This window comes from Homarus americanus, unplaced genomic scaffold, assembly GCF_018991925.1.
Source record: "Homarus americanus isolate GMGI-L3 unplaced genomic scaffold, GMGI_Hamer_2.0 scaffold25827, whole genome shotgun sequence".
NCBI lineage: Eukaryota > Metazoa > Arthropoda > Malacostraca > Decapoda > Nephropidae > Homarus > Homarus americanus.
Window position 1 is genome coordinate 10,042,505 of NW_024738300.1, and position 18,314 is coordinate 10,060,818.

General features: G+C 42.9%; 1 protein-coding gene across 5 annotated transcripts in view; it reads right to left on the reverse strand.

Moving 5' to 3' along the window:
* The window catches only part of LOC121873839 (large neutral amino acids transporter small subunit 1-like), a 151,395-nt gene that overhangs the window by 61,850 nt on the left and 71,231 nt on the right, over positions 1–18,314 (reverse strand). For all 5 annotated transcript variants that reach the window (XM_042377589.1, XM_042377593.1, XM_042377590.1 and 2 more), the window contains exon 2: positions 13,008–13,133. In XM_042377589.1, the coding sequence (XP_042233523.1) occupies positions 13,008–13,133 (126 nt within the window). The remainder of the gene's footprint in view (positions 1–13,007; positions 13,134–18,314) is intronic.

Sequence of the window (18,314 nt, forward strand, 5' to 3'; positions counted from 1 at the left end):
ACCCCCTCCTCCATCTTCATCTACTCCTCCTCCATCTTCATCTACTACTCCCCGACTCCCTCTACCACTCCCCCAACTTCCTCAACTTCCTCTACCCCTCCCCCATCTCCCACTACTCCTCCCCCACTTCCATCCATCCCTCCCCCACCTCCCTCTACCACACCCCCACCTCCCTCAACCCCCTCCCCTACCTCCCTCTACCACACCCAACCTCTTCTACAAAAGGCACAAAGATCTACATAATGCTGCTCTGGTAGACGACTCATTCAACCCTGTCAGGTAAAACGAGAAACAGATTGCACGCCTTAACAAACTCATTTCTAATTGGCTGAGAGACAGGCATAAGATCTCGGATTGGTGAGAGAACATCTTGCCTGATTGGTGGAGATGCGTGTAATGAAGGGGTTGGGGACCCAATGGGGAGAAACATCCGTGGAAAGGAGAGCTGTGATTGGTGGAGGGGGTGACGGGTGCGTGTGTTGGGGCAGTGTAGTGAACCCGAGCTGCATTATCACCACATCGTGACCGTCTTAAAACACACACACACACACACACACACACACACACACACACACACTACGTCCCAGCTTGTTCAACACGCTTGTACTACATACCCGTGAAACCTATACTTTACCTGTTCGCTCTGGGTAAAACTTTTTGCACCACATACACACACGCACCAGGGAAAATACTCGAATGATAACCATGAGACGACAGGATGTGTGCACGGTACATGATGGATGACCGAAGCGACCACACACACACACACACACACACACCCTCATCTTTTAATTCAGTTTGGGTTTTTAAATGACGTTGCATGCCAGGTTTCATTAGGGAAACAATTCTCCCGCCCATTTGCATTTTTCTTAACTTTAATTTGTATTTTTAGAAGACGAGTGAGTGAGTCTCTCTCTCTCTCTCTCTATAAAAAAAAATCGTTCCAAAATTCTGTATTGTTTATATAGTTCAAGTGATTAGTCCTTGATTTAACCCCTTGAGTACGATATCTTAGCCTCCTGAGTACGATATCTTAGCCCCCTGAGTACAACATCTTAACCCCTGAGTACGATATCGTAACCCCCTGAGTACGATATCTTAGCCCCCTTAGTACGATATCTTAGCCCCCTTAGTACGATATCTTAGCCCCCTGAGTACAACATCCTAACCCCTGAGTACGATATCTTAACCCCCTGAGTACGATATCTTAGCCCCCTCAGTACGATATCTTAACCCCTGAGTACGATATCTTAACCCTTTAGTAAGATCGTCCTCAAAGGGTTAAAGACTTGCATTTTTTTACCAATAATGTTTTCTCTTATAATAAGTGTCGTTGGGTCTCACAGGAGGAGAATAATTCACGTCTTTTGAACTGTGAACAGATATACCACGTATGAATCTGGTGGTTGTTCAAACGTCCGAAAGTGTGAACCCGACCCCAACTTAGGTTCAAAATGTTCAATCACCATCCTTGGGTTTCAATACACTCCTGTAAGTACATCCATTACCAGATACACCATATAATCCTTAGCTCCAGATTAACCTTTGTTTATGAGTGCTATAGATGTTTTATATAATGGCTGGCACAACACGATCTCCCTATCCCTGTGTTTGTATTCCCAGATCTATATGTTTACTTTCCCTTAAACTAATAACTATAGGAAGGTCATCATCTGGATCACTGAAGCAACCAGAACGACAGACCAACGACGAAAAACCAATATGACGTCAAAACAACACCAAGACTACAGTAGCTACAAATACATTATGTGAAATAGAATCTAGCTGAGGTAAAAAAAAAAAATTAAACGTACGAAATATTAAGGAGAATCTGATGCTTTCTGGTGTGTGTGTGTGTGTGTGTGTGTGTGTGTGTGTGTGTGTGTGTGTGTGTGCGCGCCTGGATGTGGGGGAAGGGAAAAAAAGTGGGTTGGGTGAGCGAGGTGGCGGGCCTATAGGGGGGAGGGAGGTACCTAGACAGGGGAGGAGGGTTTAGACGGAGGAAGGAGGGTTCAGACGGGGGGAGGAGGGTCCAGACGGGAAGGGAGGGAGGATCTAGACGGGGAGAGGGAGGGGGTTTCAAGGGCTGGGGGCCAACACGTGCTGCCCGCCATCGCTACTTGATGGGAGGCGATACTTATCAGACACTCTCTCTACCTCACAAGGCCTCCAGTACCTCATCCAACTTCCTCGTCTTGGTGATGTAATAAAGATGAACGAGGTCACCTGATGATTTATTTTTTTCCTCCTCAGCCCAAACTGATTTTACCTGAAGATTAACCACCCGAAGAACAGCTTGACTTAATCTAATCACCCTAACCCAATATGAAATTTCCTGGAGGTATTTTTGTCCAATAGAAATTTTTTTGGAGGTATTTTAGTCCAATAGAAAATTTTATGGAGGTACTTTTGTCCAATAGAAAATTTTAAGTTTTTTTTTGTCCAATAGCAAATAAACTCGTATCCTAGCCTAACACAAGCTTATCTAACATAACATAACATAACCAGAAATTATTAGTCTGGTGGCAGGAGTGAGACAGCCTGGGTGGTTCCTCCTCCAATGGGACTGTCTCAGGGCACCATTATATGAAGCAGCTCCTCACTGTGTGCCAAGTTCCTCACATACCGGAAGCTCTTGTACCCCACACAACCGCCGGCAGATTGAATCCCTTGATGTCTCTTAATGTTTCTTATACCCCAGACTCCCACCCCCCACCTACTCTCTACCCCCTTAAACGGTGAAAAACAGATTCAAGGGGGATATAATCTGTCTGTCTGTTTGTCTGTCTGTCAGTGAAGAAAAATAGCTGACATATGATGATTTAGGTTAGATTAGGTTTGGTAAGGTTAGGTTAGGTTAGCATTAGGGCGTTTAATCATCAGGTGAAATAACCTGAGGGGAGGGGAGGGGGGGGGGGGCGTAATCGTAATGATCCCAAAATACAAATAATAAATGAAACACTTTATGGGTGTGTTGGTGAAACTGTGCCTGAGTTGGTAACACTGCTGGCGGCGCTGTGTTGGATGTGGTATCACTAGTGAGTGTAAAAAACTAATAGCATCTCCCTTATTTAGTAAAGTCAGCATCAGTCAGGTGTGGGTAAGAGATTATATTTTTTGGAAAGCCAGTGTACGTACGTTTGTATATGTGCGTATGTGTACAGTATGTTTTATGTATGAATATGTATGTATGTATGTATGTATGTATGAATGATGTAAATTGATGGTGCTGGACAAGACAGCCTCCTCACTGCCACCTTGTTAACACTTTCTAATTGCCAAAAGTTATGATTAACCCCCCCCCCTCCTCCTGCCTTCAGTGCCAGAGGGTGTGTGTGTGTGTGTGTGTGTGTGTGTGTGTGTGTGTGTGTGTGTGTGTGTGTGTGTGTGTGTGTGTGTCCCTCACCTTGCTGTACTCCTTGTATCTACACCGAGTCCTGTACCCAATAAGTCACCACCAACACCAGTAATTAGTGTCAGGCAGGTCCCCCCCAGCGGCAAGGAAGACTCGTCAGGCGAACGTTCTCCAGACTCCAGTGTTCTGTCAGCAGTGTCAATGTTTTTTTTTTTTGCGGTAAGGAGGAGGAGGAAGGAAAAATGAAAAAAATAAGGAGGAAGAAGAGGAGAATTTGGAGAAGAAAGGGAAGAAGAATAAAAAACAGAAGGAAAACAAGAAGACGACGAAGAAGAAATTAAAGGGACGAAAAAGGAAAAAATAGAAGAGAAGAGGAAGAACAACCAGAAAGAAGAATTATTCCCGTCTCATACACTTTGACTACTCATATAACACAGCCCTTTAAAACTCTCACACACACACACACACACAATGATGAAATTATCTTAAACTTATTGTCTGACGAGGTGTGGGGCTATACTGTACACAAATAAATAAATAAATAAATTAGGGGGAGAGGAGGTGGCTCTCCTAGTTGGTTTTGGTATCACACACGATGTTCCTTAGTGTGTGTGTGTGTGTGTGTGTGTGTGTGTGTGTATGTGTGTGTGTGTGTGTGTGTTTTCCTTCTCAACCCATTATCATTTTACTCTATTGCATTCTTTAGTGTCATTGTTAGTAGCCCCCCCCCCGGACAAATAACACCTCGACTGACAACTACACAGCCCTGTTTAATTTGACGCCTCCTTCTTCCTTCATTCCCCTCCTACACCCATCTTCAGCTATCCTTCCCTCTACTCCTTCATTCGTTCTTTCTACCCATCACTAGTCCTCCTCCTCTACTGTTACTCCTCCCTCCTTACCCCCCATACACCAATTTACCCATTTAGGGACAGAATACATTGCCCAGGACGCCACTATCCTGTTCTCAAACAGATTTCAAGCCAATTTTCCAGATTCTCGTCTATTTACGTCGTCTGTTACGTCTGAAATGTGAAGCTTGAGGAAGATCCATAACTTTATAATTACGTAACAGGCATAACTGGCAATGTAACAAGGTGAACTAGGATTAATTAGAGGTGAGGAGAGAGAAACATCATATTTTCAGTGTGATGGGTAGTAAGTGGATGGATGAGAGGTTGATGACTAGTTCTGTGTGTGTGTGTGTGTGTGTGTGTGTGTGTGCGTGTGTGTGTGCGTGTGTGTGTGCGTGCGCGTGTGTGTTCTGCATTACATCCATCCAACCATCCATCTCCAAGTATCGATTATTCCCAGAACACAACTCCTAGTTCCATCGAGAGAGACACAGATCGATGAGGCTCAACACAAAACACTCCCACATGAAGTGAATTCCCAGACCTCGAGAGATTCCCAACTTCAGAGAACGCCAGCCAGTGTGAACAACCCCAACGAGAATACGTCCACTGTTAAGGGTTTGTTAAATAACTCTCCCTCACCACCCCCCTCCAGACCACCTCCCTAGTCCCTAACCACATCACCCACTTGCTCGAAGTTGTAAAAATTACTATTCCAGGTCCCGCCCTTACCATAAATTTGGCAGACTGGTCGCACCCTCTCCCCTGCCTAGCCGTGTACTAACCTAAACTAACATAACCTAACCTTGAACTAACCTAACGTAACGTAACCTTGAACTAACCTAACGTAACCGTGAACTAACCTAACGTAACCGTGAACTAACCTAACGTAACGTAACCTTGAACTAACCTAACGTAACGTAACCTTGAACTAACCTAACGTAACGTAACCTTGAACTAACCTAACGTAACGTAACCTTGAACTAACCTAACGTAACGTAACCTTGAACTAACCTAACGTAACGTAACCTTGAACTAACCTAACCTACCCGCGCACTGACCTAACCTTACCTAAGATGAACATAAAATCTTCCAGTGTTGGCATGACAACATCAACGACTGGTGACAACAACTCGTAATTTCCATCAAAAACACACACCTGCCAACTAACGACCGGTGATTAGGAGCAGAGTTAGGCTATGTGGGAACTTGTCAGAACACATTACGGGAGGGGGGTGGAGAGGGGAGGGGTGGAGGGGGAAGGTAAGGAAGGGAAGGTGAGGTAGGGGAAGGAATGCAGGTCACTCAACAGGTGGTAGCAGTGGGGGGTGGGAGGGTGTAGGAGGTGCCGTTGGCGAGCTAAATCTGTGCCGTGTGAGGGTGATAACATCTGAGCCCAATATACCATACCATCAATGTTAACGTAACCTATGTCAACCTAACCTAACCAAAGTTAATTTACTACCACAATGGTCATAAGCTAATCCAACTTAACCATATCAAACATAACATAACAAATTAATCGAACCTAAGTCAACAAAAGAAGAAGAAGAAGAAGAAGAAGAAGAAGAAGACGGTAAAGCTCCAGACAATGTACTTAAAATACCCAATACACAATAGCCTGACCGCTGAGTCCTGACAAAGACCTTTGGTGTCCTCTGGTCTGTATTATTTTTATACTACAGGTACAGGATGACTTTGTTGTGCCTGATAAACTAACCTGCCCTGCCCTGCCCTGACGTACACATTTTTAACCGAACTTTGAACGTGACTGGAAATAAAAAAACAACTATAAATTATCAATTATTCAATGTTTAAATTAAAATGTGATGTTCCAAATATATAAAAAATAATGTATTTAAATGGTATTACAGTAAAGAAGTAAAGGATATGTTATACAGAAACACCACAGTAATGAATTAAATCCCGAGTGACAGCAAGGCCACAACTAAAACACTCACACATACCAATATAGTTTTAATTTAAATATTTGTCAATTCTACCAAGCTTGTAAAACGTAATATAGGAAAGACGTGCGGAGACATAATCGAAAACAGTGGTTGTCTGGAGTTACGGGCGCGTGATGACTTTACACCAATCTAAAATCAGTTCTTCTCTAACTTGTTATTGGCTAAGTGTTATTAATTCAATAATAGGAACACGTTTTGTTCTTCACTGTTACTGGTTTTAAAGTTCAGACAATTCACATAACATGTTATCCTTCCTGGCAGCAACATGTGCGTGACTGGCGGGAAGACGAAGCCCTTGCGCAACACTACGCCCATTTGTTCTCCGCCAACGTAAACAAATGGTCTTTCTGGGGCGCGGGTTGAGTCTTAATTATTCATACATACATTAAAAGTTGTAACCTGACAGATGAGAGAGCCTTACTCGTCCATTTAAGTTATAACACGAATGTAAATGTCCCGAGAGGAATAAAAATAATGTCCTCTCTCATGCCATGATTTCAAAACAAAACCAAGTGATCTGCGTATGTTGGAGCGTCTCCCGCCATGGTCATATACGGACTACTTGACCACGGTGTTGGGAGCCGCAGGGAACAAAGAGGCTCGGTGCTTGTAGACGAAAGTAAGGAGTCACGCCAATGTGAATGACCTGAGAGAGAGAGAGAGAGAGAGAGAGAGATAACCGAAAACCGCAGACAGTGGAGAGGAGGCTCATGTTTCGATGTACTGATGAGTTCAATGGGGGGGTATTTTTTTAAGGAACACAGTCTGGAAGTGTGTGTGTGTGTGTGTGTGTGTGTGTGTGTCTGGCTAGGTGGGTCAAGAACCTCCAGGGTCACACACGCACACTCTCTCTTGCTTCTCCCTCGATGGTTATTCAGATTTTGTGTGCAGAAGAACCTGGCTTTCACCCCTACACGTACTATCCCAGCTGGTAAATCACCCTGTTATTGCAGTGTGTGAGAGAGATTGATAGGTAAGTAGAAACTGATTGATAGGAAGACAGATAGATAGGTAGGGAGATTGGTTGAGATAGATATATAGAGATATACTGTAGATAGATTCACACACACACACACACACACAAAACATCAGTCTCAACCCCCAGGAATATTGTCTAAAAATTCATCATTGCATAACCTTCGAGATCTGCTGATTCATCATGCACCATTGTCCTCATCACCATGCACAGCTGAGAACTAACTCGTCATCCTGCCTGAGAGCCCCCCCCCCTCAAGTCATGCAGACACCACAGCCATCACCTACTCCCCACCCATGACCAGTTACATCGCCCTGACCAAGCACTTACGATCACCCTGACTAGCCACTGACAGCCTCCTCCTACCTTGACCTGCTGAGATCTGACCAGCTCCGGTAAAAGCTTCTTGAACTCTTGGTGTACTTATAGACTTTAGTTAACATGGTCGGATAAGTAGCTTTAACTCAATCAGCTTTTATAATTAGCCCTCATACTTAGCTTTGTAATTGGCCTTCATAATTAGCTTCATCACGTCAATATAATTTACCTTCAAGAATTTACTCTTTCGAAAACTGAATTCGCATCTTCTTGAGAGACGTACAGTGAGGGGCGATATGATACACGTGCATAAACAAAAGATTATATAACTATGGTCTGGTTGGTTTAGGTTAGGATCTTTAAACTATCAAACCAGGCCCGAACACGTAACAATGGTTTTAAATTAGACGCTTTTAGATTTAGGCGGGAAATGGGTAAACAATGGTACAACAATAGAGTAGTGGAACAGGTTACCAAACACCATCATTGGGTAGATATAAAGTAAATAAGGGTTGGGTATACACAGGGATTTCTAGTATAGTCCAATAGGCCTATACAGCAGTTTCTTTCGTCATATTCTTACACTCAGCCCACATACCCAACTTACACACACAGCTTCACCACCTATACGCCTACGGAAACAAAGAGGCTGAGTTTATCTTCCCCCCCCCCCCTCATTTACCTCACTTGGGTTAGAAAAGGAGGAAGTTGTCTAGACTAGTGAGAGCCTTACATAACCTACATTGACGTAGACACACAGCCGTAAGCCCTGCCTGACACATACACGATAACCACTTAACATTATGGTTCATTGCACGACCTAAAACTAACTCCGTTCACCCCGCCCATGACTACTGTGACCTTGCTGACAGACACACACACACACACATTACACGCACACTCACAGAAAGGTGTTCATGTGTGTGTAACGTGTATACAAATGTGGCGTGCGTAAGCTGGTTATGTTATGGAAATGAGAACGGCTGAACAGTGGTGTGTGATACAGAATTAGAGAGCGTGTACGTATGCATACAACTGACAGTGAATGAACCACTAAACTGTCCCTTTAAACACAGCATCCCTAACCTGACCTGACCTAACCTAACCTAACACAGCATCCCTGGCTCCCTATACCTCCTCCACATCCCCTCTACTCCCACAGGCAAGAAGTACACAGAGAGAACAGCAGTCAGTGGGGCGGAATACAGCCACTCATCATTGTCTATCAGGTGTTGAAATACTCCCCCCCCACCATTCCTCCCTCCCTCCCTCTCCCTCTCTCTCTTTCTCCTGCTATTGAACTTTCTTCGGTTCATATTCCTCTCTGTTTTCTATCACCCAAACTCTCTCTCTCTCTCGTTCTACCACAATTACCACTACAACTATCTATCACCATCATCATCAAAGCAACAACCACCACCACAACTAACCACTACAGCAACATTCACAACCTCTAACAACCATCACAACCCCTAACCACCACAACAACCACCATCATCACCACCACAACTACTACCCGTCTACCACTACCCTAACTAACCCACAACCATTTTAGAGACGTAATTATAGAGGTCGTAATACTTTATAGTCCAATATTCTTTCTAAACTACTCATGACCCGGCTGTGCAGTAGTTAGGTGACGTCATCACTATAGTTAGCAAAGTTACCCTTAACAAAAAAGAAGCATGTATAAATACCTTGATTCCTTCTTTCTTCCATTCCTGATATTTTCCCGTTTTCTTTGAATTAATAATAATAATAATAATATAATCTTTCTCAATTTCATTTAAATTATATTAATTTAATTTGTCTACTTATAGTTATTAAATTTTCACCTAATTATGGTTGTTACGGTGTCTTATTTATCATAAAAATGTAATAATAATAATAATAACAATGTAATTAAAATAATAAAACAATACTACTACTAATAATAGTAATAAAAACAACAATAAATTAAAAATAATAATAACCAAGTCAATCTAATATACACAACACGAGGAGATAAATTACACCAACCAATTATTGACACCAAGTACATATGTCAGGCATTACTCCGACAACATAACCCTGGGAAGACCACCAGTCAAAATAACCAGCCAAAGTTTGTAAACAATAACTCGACGTCAAAAGTAACCAAGTGTGCAAGGTTTGAGAGATTTATAGGCAGAAAGTTTGCAGTCAGAATTTTTATTTTATTTTAATGTTTTGGTTTTTATTTTTTTGTAAATTATGATTATGATAAATGTATTAAGTTTGTATGGAAAGAAATAATAGTTGTTTTCTATTAATTTTCAGGATAAAATACATGATATTTTACGTTAAGTTCACCAGGACGATTTTTCTTTTTTACAAATTTTGCAAAATATAAATAACATCATGAGATAACTTCAACCACAGGAGTTAACATATACAATTTAACAATATATTTCCAGACAGTTAAACCAAGACACAATTAACATGTAGGTTAAAACACTAATTGAGATACACCCTGTAACACAAAAGACAGTTACAGTATTACAGAACCTAACTTGATCGAGATAACTCCCCCAGCTGACAAATGTTATAAACTTCTGAAAACAAGAGACGGATTAAAGTCACGCGTTATTTAGGAAAAGTTAACTCAAGGAATTAAGCTTGTATACATCATTATTATTATTATTATTATTATTATTATTATTATTATTATTATCATTATGAAATTTATATACCTTATTATTATTATCACCATTATTATTATTCTGAAGCTTGTACACATTATTAGTAGTATCATCATTATTACTAGCAGTATCATTATTATTAGCAGTTATTATTATTAGCAGTATCATTATTGCTAGCAGTATCATTATTGCTAGCAGTATCATTATTATTATCAGTCATTATTATCATCAGCAGTATCATTATTACTCCAGTGAACAAGACCGGGAGAGCACAAGGGTGACCACTAACATCAAGTTTACGTCAGACGCAAGAAAACAAAACAAGTAAGCAATGCAAATATAATTACCAAACACAATGACTGAAGTGTACAGACTGACGTGGAGGCGGATAGTTTCCATCTCATTAAGGCCGAGCCAGCCATGAGTAAAGGGGGGGGGGGACTGGGCTTTCATCCAATCAGCGAAGTCTTCCCCTCCAGCAAGCAACTGAATGCATCCGCTCGACCAATTAACAAGCCTCATTCCCATAGCCATAGGGTGAGTGTCATCACAGCCAATGAGGAAGCTCTATTGCTGTTGTCATTGTGAACGTCTCAAGTTACTTATGTAGGGGTTGGCACTGAGGGGTGGGGGTGGCACTGAGGGATTGAGTGGCACTATACAGGGGTTGGACGCTGCCTGCACTCTCAGCACATCTAATATATCTGGATCTAATGTAATCAGCCAATCAACGGCCTTCAAAAGCACAGCCAATCAGCTGGACTCTTGAACTTAAAATATATTTCAATGATTTGTGAATTACATGAGTCAACCAATACAACACTTATTTCCTATCAATCAATGGTTCTGATATCATAAGCTAACAAGAAGGCTCAACGGTCTCCACCAATCAAAAGTCTCCAGCCTCCTCTACTAGCCAATGAGCTGCGTTGTCTATTTAGGAGTGTCACACACAACACTTAAGCAGCTCTGGACTCGGTTGCCACACCATCAAAAGGGATGCAGTCATTTGAGGCACTTTGAACAAGTGCAACAATGATGGCAGGCGATGGGCTGCCCTGTTGTGGGGGTGGCACTATAGAGGGGTTGGCAATGGGGTTAAGTGACAAAAAGAGGTTGGCACTGTGGGGTGGTGAGACTGTGAACGGGAAGCGTATGACCTGTGCAGTGCCCCCCCCCCAAACATAAGGGCCTCGGCTGGTGACCTAACACACAACTTGACGCCCCCAGTTGGTCGTTAACAATCACCAGCTGCTGCTTGTGTAGAGGGTGATACTGTCTCAGGTGGGAGAGGCAGCAGATGGTCCAGATCTACCGCACGTGAGGTGGCATCTCATCGCCTACCCCCCTCTCCTTATCACACCAGAACAACCCAATCCTAATCTACAGTACACGCTTGTCCACTCATTACCAATTCATTATTTATACTGTTAATATACGTGACCAACCTGCACACGTTATGCACTGTTGGAGGGCCGCTGAGGGAGATGATGTTAGTAGTTGCTTCAGAAGGTGGGAATTACGCTCCTCTTCCCATGACCTTGTGCTTCCTAACCTTCCTTCGTTTACTTAGTACAGATCTCTCTCTCTCTCTCTCTCTCTCTCTCTCTCTCTCTCTCTCTCTCTCACAAAGTTTTTACCGTAATAAATATCATTCATTCAAATACTTGTTAAATTAATTATTGTTGTACAGCATTCTTACTTTTTTGCAGGTTATCATGACGCATTTGTTGTCATTGTTGTTCTCCGTCGTAAATATCGTTCACGGAGAGATAACTTTTAGGGGGAACTGATAGAAATTTCCTTAAGGCTATTACCAATAAAAAAAAACCTCCCAATTACCGATAAAATAAGTTTCTAACACTATGAACTAAAAATAATAAAAAAATAAAAAAATATCTGCATATAATAATTTGAGATTCCCGTCAAAAGTAACGTACCGTGCGTATGGATAACTGGCGGGAAATGACTAGTGATACTAACCGTCGACCTTCTCTCCCTCGCTGGGATAACTGCATCTGATCCAACTCCGGTGTGTCAACTAAACGTGTCCTTCACCTACAGATGCTAATACGTAATACAATCGACCTTGGAGATCAGATAACAGGGGTGAGAGAACGGACAGAGATGAAAGGCAGAGTAGATAAGTGAGATATCTATCCTAATGAGGTATGTTGATTTAAAATATTTATTTTACTAGTAATAAAAGAGCTTGTTTGGTTTCCATTATCCGGGAGGACAGTCAGAGAAGACCTTACATTCATCGGTGTTCTTTGAGTGTAGACGAAACTGCCAACAATGCTAGTTAACAGGCTCTACCCTGTATATTCAACCCACATCCTTGTTAATTATCTAACCCACAACCTTACCAATTACCTAAACTACAACCCCTTCTATTTAACCTACAACCTTACTAATTATATAACCCACAACCTTACTAATTATCTAAACTACAACCCCTTCCATTTAACCCACAACTTGCTAATTATCTAAACTACAACCTGTCTAGTTAACCCACACTAAAACAATAAACAGGAAGCAGAGTCCAACTTGCGTACACACACACACACACACAGGAAGCGGGCTGTACACTAGCAACACGAGTACTCAGCTGGGGTCCATGACAAACACACAAAATTCTCTCAGGTCTATAGCTGTCAGATTGAACTAAATCAGGTTTATTGCTGCTTACTGGAGAGAGAGAGAGAGAGAGATGTAACAACAACAGCCTTAAGAAGCAAACAAGAACAAACAAATAAACACCAGTATAGACAAAACAGAAGACTCAACACCAACAAATGACTTCCTTCCATCAGTGTAGCCAAACCTAAAAAAAGTCACCACCCCCCCCCTCCATATCAACATCGTACTCACCCTTGCCAAGCTGGACGAAGCCCGTGATGATGATGATGCCCAGAGCGAAGAGCTTAGCCCCCGTGAAGATGTCCTGTACCCTGGTCGCCCACTTTACGTTCCAGCAGTTCACGAATGTCAACACCACTGCGGGAAGAGAAACAAAGATGGCGGTTAGTGATCCTGTGGTAAATAATAAACAAATAAACATCAATTAATAAACATACACACAACAAAAGGATTCGAGACGGGATTTATTGACCCTCTAGTATGCAATAAACAAATGAACATCAACAATAAGCTCTTGGAAAGGTCATATGGGTTCTAGTATTAACAGGTCCATTAAGTGTGTTAGAACCCTATTAGTATTGCTTTGGGTAGTCTATAAGGTTCCTGAGTTTATATTTCCCTTCAAATAATGACGTGAAAAAGATGGCGACTACAAGCGACGATAATTATGTTGTAGAATGTAGATAGACAGACCTTAATGGCGTCAAAATTACCCCAAGACTATACCAGTGAGTTCCTTTTCTCTCATTGTTTAACCCCTTTAGGACGATGACTTAACCTCTTGAGGACGATGACTTAAGCCATTAGACGTAAGATGAAACATTAACCTAAGCATTTTCGTGACTTCTGGAGGATTCTCTTGACAGTTGGTCGGGAGTGAGCCAGATCAATTTCCGGCGGTGACTCCCCCAGGAAGGATTATCAACGCTGCTGTTAGTGGTGTTGGTGAGGTGGTGAAGGAGGAGGTTGGTGAGGGGGAGGTGTAGCGGTGGTGAGGGGGGAAGTGATGGTGGTGGTGATGCAGAGGTTGTGTGTTGTGGAGGAGATAATGAAGGTGTAGTAGTGCTGTGCTGGGGAAGGTGCGCGAGGAGATATCACTAGCTATGGTTTGTGGCTGCGCGGATGGGAAGAGGTAGTCACTAAGTTTATATATTTCATATTTTCCCCGTTTTATTATCTTCTCTTCACCTAAAAACGCTCACTAGCATCCAATAACAAGATTCAACGTTATTATACTTAAAGACGTGAAACATACTAGCAATTTCTAACATATGTCGACGGAGAAACTAGCATGTTTGTAACGCGGAAAATTTCACGCAGTAGATAAAGTGTGTACTACGGTAATCCTGCTGACGTCACGCGCCACGCTATGACGTCACAGCCGCCATCTTGAATCAGAGGTGTATTGCGGGGCTGCCGACGACCTCGGTGACCCTTCAGCTCTCCGACCTTAATGCGTTGTATCGTCTAACACAAACGCAGGTTCTAGTTTAAAAAGGTGATGAAACAATGAAAATCTCATTTACGTGTACAGTATACGGTATAATTACTACTGAGATCATGTTCTTCTTATGTTGGTTACAGTTAAATACAATGATTTTTGGATGCAGTGGAAAGAACTTTGGTGAGAACAAAATTATCATAAATGATTCCCTGCCTATGCAATAAGTTTTCTCTGACATGCAAGAGTGCGGGAGGAGCCGCGTCATCACCGCCGAGGAGTCTGGGCGGGAAGATTACCCGCTCAATATTGGCGGGAAAACCACTCCGCTATGTGGAGACCGCGTACGATAACTCTTATCTTTCTGTCTAGGTTACCGTACAGCTGTCAACTCTTCTGTATCTTGTCTCCCGTGTGATGACGTTCTTCAGGCCAAACCCAGGGAGGATGACACAGAGCCGCCCTTCGTCGATGTTTAGTACGACACAGATGGTATAAGCACTATAAAGCTGGCGTACGTAAAACAAAGCTGGCGTACGTAAGACAGTTGGCGTACGTAAAACAAAGCTGGCGTACGTAAGACAGTTGGCGTACGTAAAACAAAGCTGGCGTACGTAAGACAGTTGGCGTACGTAAAACAAAGCTGGCGTACGTAATACGACAGCTGGCGTGTGTAAGGCATAGCTGGAGTAGATTAGACAATTCTGGTGCGTAATGCACTGTTGAGCGTATTATCGCGTTGCTTATCTCCCGGTTGGCGTATCTTGTACAGGAAACGGCTGAGAAACGAAGTATATACTATCCAAGGTCAATCTTCCTTGGTACTGTCGTTCTTTATGTGTACAATGGCGTTCACGAGGTTGCGTTCTGTCCTTAACCTTTTCCTCCTCCTCCTCCCTTTCTTCTGTTCCTCCTCCACCTGCTCCTCCTTTCACCTGTTCCTGCTCCTTCACCTGCTTTCTCAGTGTTTCACCTGTTCTTCCTCTTCCACCTCCCCCTATCGTGACAGCAGTCGTTGGAAATAAAATAAACACAAGAACAATAGCCCAGGTTGTCACACTTTGTTTACCCGCCTCAGGTGTCGGTGAGTTCCTGGCAGCGTGTTTCATCAACCAAAGAGCTCGCCTTTTCTGACTTGACTGAGGGAGGTTTGTCGCACCTGAGGGATGTGGATATTTACCATTTAGATGAGGATTATCGTAATAAATAACTAAAACTCGGGGATTATCGAAGAAACAGCCTCCCAGCTTATTTCACCTTAAAGTTAACCCCACCCCCTGCATCTAGGTCGCGTTTGGGGGTTTAATCGTCAGGTGATGTGAGAATAAACATGCAGTTAACTTCTTTACAGATCGATTTATTAGTTAACATTTTCCGTAAAAAATGATAATAATGGGTTTATCCCTTTTCCCCAGTGATAATAATAATGGGTAATACCGCCTCTCCTACACTGGGAAATTTGGGCATACCATCAAAGCTCTCCGGTATGAACTCAGTGGAGCTACCTACTGATAAACCTGGGGGGGGAGGGGGCCACGCGCATCAATCCCTTTACCCAGTAAGTGTAGCGCCTTGCATCATATACCTCTACCACGAGTATATTTCCTAAAAAGTCATGAACGTTTGTTAAATAAGTGCCGTGTGTGTGTGTGTGTACGAAATATTATGTCTGTGCGTGTGTGTGGGAAGGCTGGCCGGCGCCACAAACCCCGCCTACCGGCCAGCCGCTCCCCACCAGCACTACCAACCAACCAGCTGATGCAACACCTCGGCCACGTTGCCACCTTCACACCAGACCGTCGCTCCAGCCAAGGTATACTAAATTAGTCTCCATACCAGACTTATATTTCCAGCTTCAAGACATGAGGTTCGGTTGGGTTAGGTTAAGTTGGGTTAAGTTGGGTTTAATTGGGTTAGGTTAGGTTAGAATGGGTTGGGTGAGGTTGAAATGGGTTGGGTTAGGTTGCGTTGGAATAAGTTGTACTGAGGTTAGGTTACGTTACGTTATATTACATTAGATTAAGTTGGGCTACATTGGCTTGGGTTAAGTTTTCCCCCAAGTGATCGATATCAACAAAACCCAGCACAAGTTTAGCCGAGGTTCTCTGGCAGGTCAGGGCGGAAGTTGACAGAAGGATGTTTGATGCCTTATCTCATTTATTCTTAATGTTTATTTTACTCACTGCTTTCCTTCTACTTCTTTTATTAACATTTACTTCAGTCTCATTCTTTCTCCTTGTACCTCTTGTCTCTTCCCTCCATTGCTTCACCATCTTCCTCTCTCCTCTTACTATTTATGTTGTCAATGTTTCTTTATTCCCTCACTTCCTTCCCTCTTCTCATCCTTTATGTCTTATGATCACTCTTATATAACATACTCCACCAATAATAATAATAATAATATCACCCGAGAGAACAGAACCATCGAGCCAGTCCAACATGGCGGGGTGGACCACGTGGGAGCCACACTGGAACAGCTGGCAGAGTTAGAACCTGCCGCCGCACGACCATCATTAATACAGTAATACTACCCACATTACTAACACCACTACTTCTACCCCCACCACCACGACTACAACCACCACCATTACTACCCCCACCACCACGACTATCCCCACCACCACGACTACCCCCACCACCACGACTACCCCCACCACCACGACTACCCCCACCACCACGACTACCCCCACCACCACGACTACCCCCACCGCCACGACTACCCCCACCACCACCACCCGTACTACCACACAGCGCACCTTTAATTCTCCCACCAATAACACCACCCCCACGACTACTAACACCACCCACTACCACCACTCAGTGCACCTTTAACTCCTTCCACCAGGTTTATCAGGCTTACCACCACACCCGGTTGTCTCACCTTTCGCTATACAGTAAATAACACACAGGTAAAACTATGATAAGGAATTGGACAAATAAATAAAATATAATAAAAGTGGAAAAAATATAAAAAATATATCAGAAAAGTATAAAAAAAAAACACCAAATTATTGAGAGAAAAAAAATTAACTACCCCAAATACTTAAAAATTGTCTATGCCTGCACCGTATGCCTTGTGTACCGTATGATGCCTCGTACTGTGACTTTAAGATCAACATGCCCATTTGTACCCAATGCCCCCGCCAAACACACGCACGCACACACACACACACGACACATGTTACTCTTAAATGTACATCCTCATTCCTGTAATCATGGACAGGTGTGTGTATTATTCGTTTAGGACACCTGGTATTTTATATTTTATGCAATCAACTTTTTAAAACACATCGACGCATGAAATTTCTTATAAATATAATTACTTTTTTTTTTACATAAGCTGTACCGTATACCTACTAATGCACCGTACGCCCTATCATTACGAGTTCCTTTGCTGTACCGTATATGCCTGTACCAGTGTACCTATTACGTAGAGCTAATGTACCACAAACAAATACGATAGCCCGCATTAGAGCTAATCGTATCCTGTGTTCCGTATAAAAGCTATTGTGCCTATACTTGTTCCATTATTAAAAGCTTCCGTACCGACAACCCATATTAGAGCTATCGTTCTCTCACGCCCCGTATCAAAGCTATCGTTCTCTCACGCCCCGTATCAAAGCTATCGTTCTCTCACGCCCCATATCAAAGCTATCGTTCTCTCACGCCCCATATCAAAGCTATCATTCTCACGCACCATATCAAAGCTATCGTATCTCATGCCCCATATAAAAGCTATTGTATGCCCTCTTATCAACGTTTAACAACAGCTACCGTACACCGACTGCCCCTTCACCTAACACACGAACCAGTTTACGGTGTCTACATTGTCTACTGTAAACACACGGTCTCTTTAGTGCTGTTATGAGCGAGAGGTCGTCACTTATTTCAGCCGATACTATGGGTGGTCATCATCGGTGTTTTTATACGTGTACCCAGCTAACACTTGGGAAGGAGGAGGGGGAGAAGGAGAGGAGGAACGGGGAGAAGGGGTGAGGAGTGGGGGGGGGGAGAAAAAGGAAGAAACAAAGGAAGGAAAGGAAATAGAGAGAAGGGTTAAGGAGTGGTAGGAAGAAAGAGAATAGAGAACAGGAGGA